Source organism: Leptidea sinapis, chromosome 21 (assembly GCF_905404315.1).
Source record: "Leptidea sinapis chromosome 21, ilLepSina1.1, whole genome shotgun sequence".
NCBI lineage: Eukaryota > Metazoa > Arthropoda > Insecta > Lepidoptera > Pieridae > Leptidea > Leptidea sinapis.
Window position 1 is genome coordinate 2,356,290 of NC_066285.1, and position 13,552 is coordinate 2,369,841.

Below are 13,552 nucleotides of genomic sequence, written 5' to 3' on the forward strand. Positions count from 1 at the left end.
ATGCACTCAAAATTTCATGAGAATCGGTCAAGCCGTTTCGGAGGAGTTCGGTCCCGGACACCGTGACACGAGAATTTTATATATTAGATTAATTTTTCACTTGATCGGTGAATTATCGATTTTTATTAAATAAAAAAACGTGTAATTTGACCACTATTTTAGGCACTAGTAGTGACAGACTTGTGCCCTATGTATAACAAACGAGAACCCAATGACTGTCATTCGTCTGTCCGTCCGTGTGTCTGTCAGCGGTATATCTGAAATGTTGATAGAAATTGTGTAATGCTTTTGAGGCTCAACACTAAATATATTATATAAAAAACCCATAGATTACAAAATGACACTGTATAATTAATATAATGTTTCTCTCACACAGATTAATTGAATTCCAGAGTATCTAGTGGTATGTCTGACCGCACACAACTAATATAACAAATAACTTTATTGCCGCGCGTTTTGATTCCGCGTTACGTTTGTTCTCTTTCTTACGAGAATAAGTGTCGAGAAGGGCGCGCCTGACCCTGCGTTCAATATGATTATATCAATCGTAATCTATATCGTATAGATTACCCATCACATTCATACAAACACCAATCTCAAAGGACCAATTACTTACCAAAGATTCCTGTTTCACCTGATTCCTGATTGAATTCCACCTTCGTACGATACGCCACAAATTAGGATATCATCCCCATTATCTGTATGTGTGGCGGTACTCCACAGTGCGGTTTTCAAGGAGCTTTCTTCCACGTATTACAAAGCTGTGGAATAAGCATCCTTGTGCGGTGTTTCCGGGACGATACCACAAGGGTACCTTCAAAAAAGCGCGTATACCGGATGCTGGCTAGATTATGGGTACCACAACGGCGCCTATTTCTGCCGTGAAGCAGTAATGAGAATAATGAGCATGTAATGAAGTAGGGCGTATCAATTACCATCAGCTAAACGTCCTGCTCGTCTCGTCCCTTATTTTCATAAAAGAAAACCTTCCTTAAAGACTGGCAACGCTGCTGTGATTCCTCTGGTGTTGCAAGACAATGTAGGCGGCGGTGATCACTTAACACTAGGTGACCCGTACGCTCGTTTGTCCTCCTTTTCCATAAAAATAAAACCAACTCGTCGTCCCATAGACGGATTGAAAAACACACGTTCCATTGATCGCTTATCCAAATGCTAAAAGCAGAAATCGGCTGTAAGTCATAAGATGTTAAGTCCAATGCGTAAAAGTGAATAAATTTCATTACGACTGTCCGTCAAAAATATTTCCTTTTTTGTTGACTGTACATTAATATCATAATGTGTGATTGCAATACAATACATGAGAATATTCTTTTAAACTATTCTTAAACTACCTTCAATCTATCTATTCACGTGTCATTAATACAATGGCTTCCTGTTCGACAACTTACAGCCTAAAAGCAGCCATTGTTCTGAGTTAGGGAAACATAATGTCGTAACAATATTTGTTTTATATTAAAAATCATAATTGTGTCCTCCAGTCTCAAGATTATTTAAAGGTAATCCGTATTTGGTTTCACATTCAAATTCAAATATTTTTATTCAAAATCTTTGAATTATCTGGGATAATAATGTAAAAGTACATATGTCTCAGGGATATGATAAAAACAGAGATTTGGTCAATTCCTTAAGTGATTTGATCAAATCACGGAAGACGTTAAAATAACAACAGGATTTTATTATTTCTTTAAATAAATCTAGTGATTTGATCAAATACCAGAATTGGTTCCGTGAAATGACAAAAAACATGACGTCCGCGCATACTGGTCAGTGAAACTATTGGGATAATGTTAGAGCGGCGCGGTAAGATAAGGAAAAACCGTATGGACTCGAGAAATGAAAGAAGAGGCTATAACAGCGATTGAACAATTTAAATCCGCTGCAGTAATGATAGTTAAGAGAACAAACAAGCAATATTATAACAGAAATTAATCATATCCCTGCGGCATATACATCGCCCAATAAAAGACGTACTAATCCGACTTAACCGAGTAGAAGGCATAGCAAGTTTATGGTGGCTGGATGATCTTGTTACCGGGAGGTCTGCTTGATGTGTTTATTATTATTATTATCTTTAAAGTTAAAGTTATTATATATTTTATTTTATGAAATGCTCACACAATGCCTCTATTTATTTACGGTATGTGTGGATTGATGCATCTACTATACTCAATAACTTGTGTTTAAATAAGTATTAATTTACATTTTTTTCTTTTTTTGACTTACTCATGTAAGCCTTTCAGTTTTTGACATTTGAGTATTTTTGTTGCGTCACTTTGCATATATTGTAATTGAAATGATTTGTAAAACAATTAAAATGTAAATCTTGACGTAAAATAGTGGCAATGAGTTTCTTGCTACTTCTTCTCATTAGCTCAACCCTTTACGAAGTAGCGGTAAATTCAATAAGAAACAATATTTTAATTTTTTTTGACATTCATAAGTGTCATTTCCGTGACCTACATGAAAAAAGTGTTTTTGAATTTGAATTTATGTTTGTTCCTCGTGTTAACTTTTGATTTTCACAGTTTCTTAATAACCTTAATATGCATATTTAGAACATTTAGAGGAATATATTTAGATGCAACAGTCAAAATGTTTATTTATTTAATTTGTTTTCTTAATGATTCTTACGATTCTTTAATTATTCAAACAGGACGTAGTTTGTTGGGGCGGTTGTTTTTTTTTTTGTGAAATTTTCGTGATAAATAAACGGTTACGACTTGCTGACACCAATTCTATGATTTTCAAAATATTTGTCCGTCTTCCTGTCTTTTTGTATGTACTTTTATTATAACACTCAAGAATGGCTTGAACTATGTTGCTGATTGCCGCGTATTATATGAGTATAGCCTGAGTGGGAGGCTCCTTTGCACAGGATGCCGACTAGATTATGGGTACCACAACGGCGCCTATTTCTGCCGTGAAGCAGTAATGTGTAAGCATTATTGTGTTTCGGTCGTCGTAGCTAGTGAAATTACTGGGCAAATGAGACCATAGTATATCTGAAAGTGACGAGCATAATTGTAGTGCCGCTCAGAATTTTTGGGTTTCTCAAAAATCCTGAGCGGTGCTGCATTTTAATGGGCAGGGCGTATCAATTACACTAAGTTGAAGATCCTGCTCGTCTCGTCCCTAACAATTGCCTCACTGATTGGTAATTAAGATGACTATATTCTCTGCCCGCGAGTACGTCGACATCGCGCATCTCATTGAAATTTTAGTTTTGGGATAAAATGTACCCTAATCCCTATTTGATGATCTAGGACGTGAAAGTATAACATTGTTCCTAATTTAATAACCAAACTTCCTTTGCTTAACAATGTCACTTGAACGTTTTTAGGGGTCCGTAGCCAAATGGCAATAAACGGAACCCTTATGGATTCGTCATGTCTGTCTGTCTCTACGTCCGAATGCCACAGCCACTTTTTTCCGAAATATAAGAACTATACTGTTGAAACTTGGCAAATAGATGTATTCTTTGAACCGCATTAAGATTTTCATACATAAATAGAAAAAAAAACAATAATTATTGGGGGGGGGGGTTACTTGCTGCTGCGGGACCCTTCACGTGCGAGTCCGCCTCGCACTTGGCCGATTCTTTCATTAGTTTGTGCTAAACAGTAGTTCGTTCATTACGTATTCCGCGACGGCGAGCGATGAGCCATTGTAGTCTATCTAGATCAAAAGATAATCGTGCACGGACACGGGCGAGTGGAGCGCTTCGCGAAACAATTGAGCCCAAAGTTGTTCAATGTCGCGGTCGCGAATGCTATTGTTTCATCGCTATTGTTGCCGGACCTTCAATCTTCAACAAGTGGGATCTTGTCACTATTGTTTATCGCTCAAAGGAATCTTATTGGCATATTTATTGGTTTTTACAAACCGTATTAGCCGAGGATTCGAAAGTTTAGTGAATTTTTCAAACAGATCAACGGAGAGTAAAACCTATTCATCGAATGGCATAGTAACGTTTTTAGTGCGCATCATTTTTCACTTTCTTGTATTTTGAAGCTTTATTATATTATTGAAATTGAATTGAATTAATTAAATTAAAAAGTGGCCGTCTAGTATAATATAAATGTCCTGAATCGTGATAGTATCAGGATCAGAGTAGGTATTCTTTGTCCGGGTTTTGATGATGGGGGTCGACTGCTTTCTCAATTCTGAAAAATAATAATTACATAGTTTTCTTAGACTTTCTCGGGTAATTGTCATTGACATTCCTATTATTGTTATTTTTTTTTGTGAATAACGTTGTTTAGTTAGCTAATTAATTACCTCATGTCTCCGTCATCGTCATGGACCGATTTGAAAACCTTTTATCGTTGTATAAGGGTGTCATAGTCCCGAATTCGTCTCGAATTAATTATAACAAAAGAATCAAATGTGGTACTGGAATCTATGAGTGATTAATTTGACTCCTAAAGGTTCAATTCGTAGAACTTTACAGCCATACCATTTATATAACAATATTATTGTTAATGAGATTTGAAAACAAAATTTATAAATGATGCGGGACCCGAACCGCGACCTCTCGTATTCCGTGCGAGCGCTCTTCCACTGAGCCAACTAACTCCAGCCACAACCAGAGAATTGAAAAACATAGAACAAGACATATCAAGATGGTGGAAGTGCGCTCGCATGAAACGCGAGTGGTTATGGGTGCGAGTCCCGAATTGTTAAAAAATTATGTTTTCAAATTTAATTTGTGTAATTCCAAAAGTGAGGGTTATCACTTTCAAAATCACAAATTGTATATATAATGAAAATGGTCTTTGTTTGAGGCTCAATCACGCCTAAACCACTGATCGTATCGACATGAAACTACCACCATTCGATGCGAAATTTATCCTAGATGGTTTATTTCTACTTAGTTTTCGAATTCCAACGTCCCTTCATTAACTTATTCGCCCAGCTACGCGGGCGGGTTACGGGAACGGCTAGTTTAATATAATTGTGTTGTGATTCCAGATGAAAGTGTTCATGGACATGAAAGCGGGCGGCTCTCTGTGCACGGTCCTGGCCACCATGTTCCGCTTCAAGTCGGAGCAGCGGTGGCGCAAGTTTGACTTCCAGGTCGGTAAGGTATGCACCGCACGCTTCCTCGTCGCCGCGCCACCACATGCACCACGCACGACTATCTACCTAACTATCCGCGACACTCATGTCGAGCACTCGATGCCCGCGCGTTTTACAGAAAGAACAGCTACTCTTGAGATATTCTTTCAACGTCCGTATTTATTATATATATTATTACAACTGTTTCAAACATCGCGATGAACACAACGGACACAAAAATGGCATTTGGACGTAGTTCCTGAAGAACGTTCCAAGCCACATTTTAAGGAATTCATGTGCAAAGTTTAATAAATATTAGAGTATTCCATACATGTGGGTCGGGCTACTAAGTCATGATGTCATTTAAAGAGTGACAGTGGGGTTGCGATTTTTTGTCAGTCCGTTAATATGAATCACGTGACCAGTTTTGTGTTCTTAACCTAATTTCGATATGATTGTGGTTCGGATCGTTTTTCTGAAGTTACGTCCATTTAAAATAAAAATGAATTTATTTTGGAAGAAAAACTGACACATTCACACAATAAATTTAATGCAAATAAAATATATCCTTTAAATTAATATTTTACTTACTGAATACAAAAGAAAAAAAGCAATACCAAATGTGGCACTGGTCTGCCAAAGCTGAAGTCCACTCTGATACAGTTGTGTTACAGTTACACATACATAATGAGCACAACACTGATTTTCAGTGACCCCATTATATTTGGATTACCTTTTGTAAGTGTAGCGTCTATTAGAATTTCAAATAGTCGAATACATTTCCATTTCGATAAGGAGTGATATAAAGCGAATAATGTTCGTGTTTATTTAGAACGTAAATGTAAATACTGTCGTTAATAGTTATTTATGATACTGTTGTATAATAAGGGGTATTTAAACACGAATGTGGGTTTGACACATGAGTGTTTTAATACCTAATTAACAACAGTTGCATACAAGACTTTATCTACACCCATAATTATATGAAACCCCTGTAAATGATTCTGAAACAGTTAGCTTAATGCTAACATTAAAAAAGCTAGCCCTAGTAACCATAACATCATCCAAACGAGTGTTGTAATGTTGTATTGAATTTCATTACAACACTCGTTTGGATGATGTAATGCTTATTAGGACATTGGATGTTTTAATGTTGCCAATAAGCTAACTGTTTTAGAATCTTTAATAGGGGATTTAAAGCATGGGTGTAGATAAAACAAATTATCATTTCCATAATTAGAGATTTACAAAATAATAACTCTTCCGTAGTGTTCATTAGCGTTGTGTAATAATTAACATATTATTTTTATTACATGCACTGGTGTGTGGTGTAAACTATAAAGCACACACAAATTAAGTTGTTGAGCTATGGGTTGTTTATTCAATATATTTCATTATTATAGAGTCATAATAGTTATAGTGGCGAGATAGAAGGTGCATCTAAAGCTAATTTGGTAGGGCTGTCACCCTTATACCACGCGGATGTTGTCTTAGAATATGAGGCTAGAGTGCTCCAAACACACGCTCAGTTGTATTGATATATACAGTAAAGATTGCTCAATTAATTTTGTCAATAATATGTATAGTTATGAGATAGTCGTGTTGTCCATTACTGTTCATTCCGCACGATCTGAGGGTATGAATTTGTTATTAACAATATTTTTTTACACTTTAAATTACACCAGAAAATTAGTCTCAAAAGCAAAATCTATTCTTAACACAAATGACTAAACTACACAGTCAAACTAATTGAGAACCGCTCAATATAATATTTATAAAATACTATCTTTCATTACCCATCCTAGATTAAATGTACAGTCAACGACTAAACTTATCAACTTATATTCTTTTATTATTATTTGATAACATATTTCGACCGCTAAAATTTGATTTACCACCTAATAATGCGTAACCTACCAGACGAAATAAATAAAAATTGCATTGAGAGCTCAGCACTGTATTAGCAATAGATAAATAAAGTTATAAAGTATTTCTTAGTAATATCTAATTCGTTCAGTCCTTTTTTATAAATATTTATAATGGGAGCAGTAGTTTTGCCTTTGAGACTAGTTTAGATGTGCATAAGTCGTTCGCGTTAAGTTTGCCGGTGATTCTGTAAATTTCACGTCGCTCAAGTAGTAGCGTCGACATAAAGTTTGATTTCAATTGTTTAATTGTGTGTATATTAAATGTTTTCTTTAATTTGGTGTAGTCTCAATTGTTCATAGAAATAATCTCAAACAAATAACGATCGCGAATGACCCTTATGGTGCAATGAAGATATTTTCCGTTGATGGTAATAACCATCCCAACAACTTAATCAAACTATTAATTATTATGAATCACTCACGTTGATTTTAAATGCAAGATAAAAAATTCAACTGAAAATTGTTTTCGTAACACATTTTTTAGTTGACTGTACTGAACGGGCGTGAGAGGGGTGAGGTATACGGCTCGGGGGATCGGGTACGCATTGGCAAACTTAGCGCTTACGAATAGTAATTAGAAACCTAACCTATATTATTTCACTTATATTTTGTACCTTGTATGTTTTGTTTTACATTTATTCAAAGTCATCGCTAAAGCTCGTGGCGGTCATAGTGAATGCGGTACTGTTAGTGTCGCAAGTACGGGAGGATGTTAAGCCGACGTACTAACTGTTACGCCGAGGTCGCTCCTCGGTCTGTACAGTCTGTACTGTACTGGCACAGTGCATCATTATTAGAGACGTCACACATTACTGTACTTAAAGGTGGCTTTTATATATATTTAGTATAGCTATATATTCTATATAGATAGACTAAGTACGCGTAACTATAACATCATTAAAACATATCCTGTTTTTTTAAATTTGTTTAGAGACAAAAATATGAATTAAATTCATATCATTTTTAGTTTTCTCCAACATATAAAAAAAATTATAATACATATATAAATAAATAAATTCAAAGGCAAACTAATGAGAAAGATAATTTAAATATTAAAAAGTAATAAAAAATTTAAATTCAACTACACTGGAATCCACCAACTAATGTATGTATGTGTGAAGGTCCGTTGAAATCCATTCAGCCGTTTTCGCGTTACTAATATACAGACTTTTACATTTCTAATATATACGAGGTGTGTTCAAAAAGTAACGAGAATTTTTAAATTTCGCGGGTTTCGACATTCCGCCTGTATAAAAAAAAAATTATTTTGTTGGTACACATGCCCCTGAAGTACGATAAAATTTTCACAATATTCATTGCTTACTTTTTGAGTGGCAGCCGCTAACGTTAGACGTGTTTTTCGAGCTCGGCGATTTTCGTTTGTGAAAAAAAATGGATTAAAGAATTTGTATTCAATTTTGCGTAAAAAACGAAATAAAGTGTAGTGAAGTATGTAAAATGTTCACAAAGGCATATGGTGAGTCTGCTATGAGTAAAGCAAGGATTTACGAGTGGTATAAGCGTTTCCAAGATGGTCGCGAAAACGTTGAAGATGACGAACGACCCGGACGCCTAAGCACATCAACAACCGATGAAAACGTGAAAAAAGTGAAAGAAATGGTTATGAAGGATCGCCGAATCACAATCACAGAAGTCGCTGATGATGTTGGCATATCAGTTGGCTCATGCCATGAAATTGTTTCGGATGTTTTGGGTATGAAACGTGTGGCAGCAAAATTCGTTCCAAAATTGTTAAATTTCGAACAAAAACAGCGGCGAATGGAAGTTGCTCAGGTGTCGCTAAATAAAGTTAGTAACGATGCAGAACTACTAAAACGTGTTATAACAGGTGACGAAACATGGGTTTACGGATATGATGTCGAAACTAAGGCTCAATCGTCCCAGCGGAGGCATTCTGGATCACCAAGACCGAAAAAGGCTCGACAAGTGCGGTCGAATGTGAAGGTTATGCTCACTGTGTCGATTTTAATGGCATAGTGCATCATGAATTCTTGCCACAAGGTCAAACAATCAATAAGGAGTAACTTCTACCTACAAGTTCAACGCCGTTTGCGTGAAGCAATCCCGAAAAAAACGCCCGGATTTGTGGCAAAACAATTCATGGCTTTTGCACCACGATAATGCACCTGCTCACACTTCATTGCGTGTTCGTGAATTTTTGGCCAAAAACTGTAACGATGCCTCAGCCTCCATATTCGCCAGATATGGCTCCATGTGACTTTTTTCTGTTTCCAAAAATAAAGAGAACATTAAAAGGCCGTCGTTTTACAAGCATAGATGACATTAAAAGCGATTCGCTGAAAGAGCTAAAAGCTATTACAAAGATCGAGTTTCAAAAGTGTTTCGAGGATTGGAAAAAGCGGTGGCACAAGTGTATTATATCCGAAGGGGATTACTTTGAAGGGGACAAAATAGATATTGATGAATACATAAAGATTTTTTTCATAAAACAAAAATTCTGGTTATTTTTTGAACACACCTCGTACAATATTATAGCATCTGGTTGGTGTTCCGCATTTCTGCCTGTACTTCCAATAAAATACAAAAGTATTCATTATGTAGTTGAAAGTATGTACGGTCTTTAACATATTACGAAAATTTTTTGGCGTCGCGTATCAAGAGCTTTGGCGACTAGAATAGTGAGTTACTTGACAAAAACACATTTGGTGTTCATATTTCAGAACATATTTCATTTCACGCAGTCGTCCATCCTTGTGCGGTTTTTGGGTAAATAATGACGTACCTTTTGTAAATAAACACTTGTGGTTTTAACTCTCTGTTGTGTTTTTGTCACTAATGTTTATGGGATCGTATTGCATGTTTGTCGTCATTCCACACTAACGTACTGCCCGGTTATATTATCTGTGGACCTGACGTTGATGACGTCACATCGTCGTTTTGGTACGGTGTGCAAAACAAGCATCACTAGGATATTATTATAACATATAAACAAGGATTTATTTCTTCAGTATTTTAAATGATGATGATTGATGTTATGTTGTTGTGTTGTGATGCTAATGATTATTATTATTATAATGATGTAAAGCCAATGAAATAATCTGGGTTACGTAAAAAAAGTGTTTATTTTTCTCGCACTACTATTATAGCGACACAGAACAACAGAAACTACAGAACTATGAATAACAAAAGACAAAACTTCAAAAACAATGTATTGAAATTGCAAACCGTACTGACGCTAAAAGGTGAGCGCGAGGGAGTGAAAGGGGAACGGGAGGGGGCTTCACATTTCAGCGAGGTCCAGTGATAATGTGGTCGTGTAATAATTGTTTTCATCGTGACAATTTGCAGAGACCAGACTTCTTTTGAGGAACTTACAAAAATTTATAACAAATCTGTCAATTAATGAGAGCTCGACAGTGAGCGGGCCGGCAATTGTATTCAAGTTTATTTGGAGTTTGAATATATCCTACTAATATTATAAAGGTGAAAGTTTGTATGTCTGGATGTATGTTTGAACTTCTTTAACGCAAAATCTACTGAATAGATTTTGATGAAACTTTACAATAATATAGCTTACACACCAGAATAACAAATAGGCTATAATTTATAAAACTATAGTGTGAATTATACAAAATATAAAAGAACTGTGATTGTTACTAATGAATACAACTAGTGCCATCTCTTATCAACTAGCAAGCAAAAGATCAATACAATTTATATGGCAAAACAAAGCTTGCAGGGTCAGCTAGTAATTTAATACTTTTGTGTTTTACAACGATATGGCCCCGCGCCAGATCGCCAATCAAGAGTAGCGTTTGTAAGTAACTGATGCGTGCTGACATTTCAGTTCCAACCTTAGTGGGCTATAGGTATTCTATACATAGCATCCACTTGAAATAGAATAAATATCAACCTCGCTCCCGCCCCCGCACGGTACTAAGGGTAAGGCCAGTGAGACCAGAAAAATAATGTAAACAAACGAATAACGCTGCGAGCGATTATTATCTCTGTCCCTATCACTCGTACGCAGTAATGGCGTCAGTTGGTCGACGATAGCTATCGTTGCGTCTTTGGTGGTACAGGAAAGCAGTCAATACCACAGTTGTCAACATTTAGTCCGCCATTTTGTAAAAAAGTTCATTCTGGTTTGGATTGCGTTCCAAATGATTTCGTACGTATTTTTCGTTTCCATGTTTACTTAGTTTGTTGTTATTATTAATCTGTTACTATTACTTTTCTTGTTGATGTTTTCTGCTTTGTGGTTATTTGTTGATTTTAATTATGGAATCACAGCATGGCAGCTCTAGACAACCTGAAATGTATCAATTCTTTTTTATATACAAAGATATCGCTAAAAATGTTTTGAACCCTTGAAACTTTGTTTACATTCTTTATCTCGTCTTGTTGGCCTTACGATAGTATCTGTATGTTATTCACGAGTATTACGTATTTTTGATATGGAATGGTACGGGGTAATTTCCGCGACTTGACGCCTGTGCGCCTGTGGTAGTGTGTGTATGAGATTATATTTGTATTTCCTGCCACCATAACTCCTACAGAAACCTCAAAGTCTCCTTCCTAAAGACTTCCTGTGTTTTGGGGAGCCAAGATTATGAGCCAGCTTAGCCGCTACCTGGACAATGCAGAAGTTCATGCGCAGCCGTTTCTTCTGCGACCATGCATGACCATACACAGGGGGCTGTTAGTTATGCCTATATAAGATATATGTTTCTTCTATGGACCGTGACAAGCTAGGGCCGCCATTATCTGTTTAAATTGAATTCTTTTGAGCTTAATCAGGCGATTTGCCATATTGGCATCATTGTTGGGGAGTGTCTCACTTAATGTCTCAATTAATGACTATTAGTGACAATGTTGTACAACAGATACGCAGTAGATCTGTATTGTGGTAACTTTTACTATCAATTTCGACAGTGTGTGACGTACAACTCGTGCTAATTACATTTCTCTCTTCCCTTTCCCGACAATCCCGCCTTTGCAGAATCCGTCCCGCAAGGACCTCAACGTCCAGATGATGATGGAGATAGAGAGTGCCCTGCTGAGCGCGGAGATCATCCGCTCACCCTGCATCTACATACGGCCGGAGGTGGACAAGACGACCGCTAACAAGGTCAAAGATATCATCAGCAATCATCAGGTGGAGATATGCAGTAAGTGACGACACCGACCACGATCGCAATGATTCTAGAACGTAACGTAATAGAGTGTATGCATGTATGTAACTTATATTTAGTTAAAGTAAAGTTTATTTAAAGTATTAGTAATTAAACAAAAGTGCAATAAATACGCGTGAAATATAAGACAATGAAATGTATCTTTTATATGGTATCACATCTTCATATAATTGCCGCCAACACCACTAAACATCATATAATTCTTCTAAAAACAACTTTTCTTTATCCAAGTGCATCTTTCCTTCAGATCAGCGAATGTTGTGCCTATCCCCAAAAACGCGAGTTTGAGAACTATCGCCCGATCTCATATCATGTCAGCCGTTGTGTATGAATTATTGTAATACTAATATTAAACATCGAAATATAATAAAATTTATATAAAAACGTTTAATTAAAGATTCTTATAACATTAAGTTTTTTTTTCTTTATAATTCTCTTATGTATTAATAATTTGTGGTTACAGTTGACGAAGATGACGCCACCCACATAATATACCCGGCGGTGGACCCTTCTGAAGAGGAGTACGCACGGCCCGTGTTCCGGCGCGGCAACAACGTACTGATACACTGGTACTACTTCCCCGACAGCCACGACACGTGGACGCAGACTGACTTGCCGGTGAGTTAGCTCTAAGTACGGTCACCAGCGGAACTAGTGACTGTACCGTACAAGCTCTTTTAATGGTGGAACCCCTTGGAAATTTAAACCAAATCAAATCAAAATCACTTTATTGATGTAGGTCACGGAAATGGCACTTATGGCAGAAAAAAAAATTCTTATTGAATCTATGCTAATTCGTAAAGGGTTGAGCTAGTGAGAAGAAGTAGCTAAAAACTCTCCAAACTATTGCCACTCTTTTAAATGATTTAAAAGAGTGGCAATTTAGGTTCATATAGCTTCTATCGTACAAATGATTTAAGTTTTCTTTAGTGTTAATTCTGCCAATATTTGTTTTTAAAACAATTCGACACGTGTTTCGCCTCTACACGAGGCATCCTCAGGACGTGTTGTCTCGCCAAAATCTGGCACGAGACTCAAAGTGAGTCTGACGAAGTGATGAAACACTTGTCGAATTGTTTTAAAAACAAATATTGGCGGAATTAACACTAAAGAAAACTTAAATCATTTGTATAATTATGGATTTCCCCAAAGTAACGCCTAATTCAATAAAATTTCCTAGCTTATATCGGTCACACAATGGATCTTTTGCACGGGATGCCGACTAGATTATGAGTACCACAACGGCGGCGTAGCTAGTAAAATTACTGGGCAAACGAGACTTAATATCTGTCGCGCGCAATTTTTGTAGTGCCGCTCAGAATTTTTGGGTTTTTCAAGAATGCGTAAAAATATCCAACGTTATATATA

General features: G+C 36.5%; 1 protein-coding gene across 2 annotated transcripts in view; it reads left to right on the plus strand.

The window, feature by feature from the left end:
* The window catches only part of LOC126970586 (SWI/SNF complex subunit SMARCC2), a 59,514-nt gene that overhangs the window by 16,362 nt on the left and 29,600 nt on the right, over positions 1-13,552 (plus strand). Inside the window, exons 3-5 of one of the 2 annotated variants that reach the window (XM_050816579.1) lie at positions 4,993-5,106; positions 11,992-12,160; positions 12,648-12,802. In XM_050816579.1, coding sequence (XP_050672536.1) covers positions 4,993-5,106; positions 11,992-12,160; positions 12,648-12,802 — 438 coding nt within the window. The remainder of the gene's footprint in view (positions 1-4,992; positions 5,107-11,991; positions 12,161-12,647; positions 12,803-13,552) is intronic. The other variant, XM_050816580.1, reaches the window with a different exon arrangement.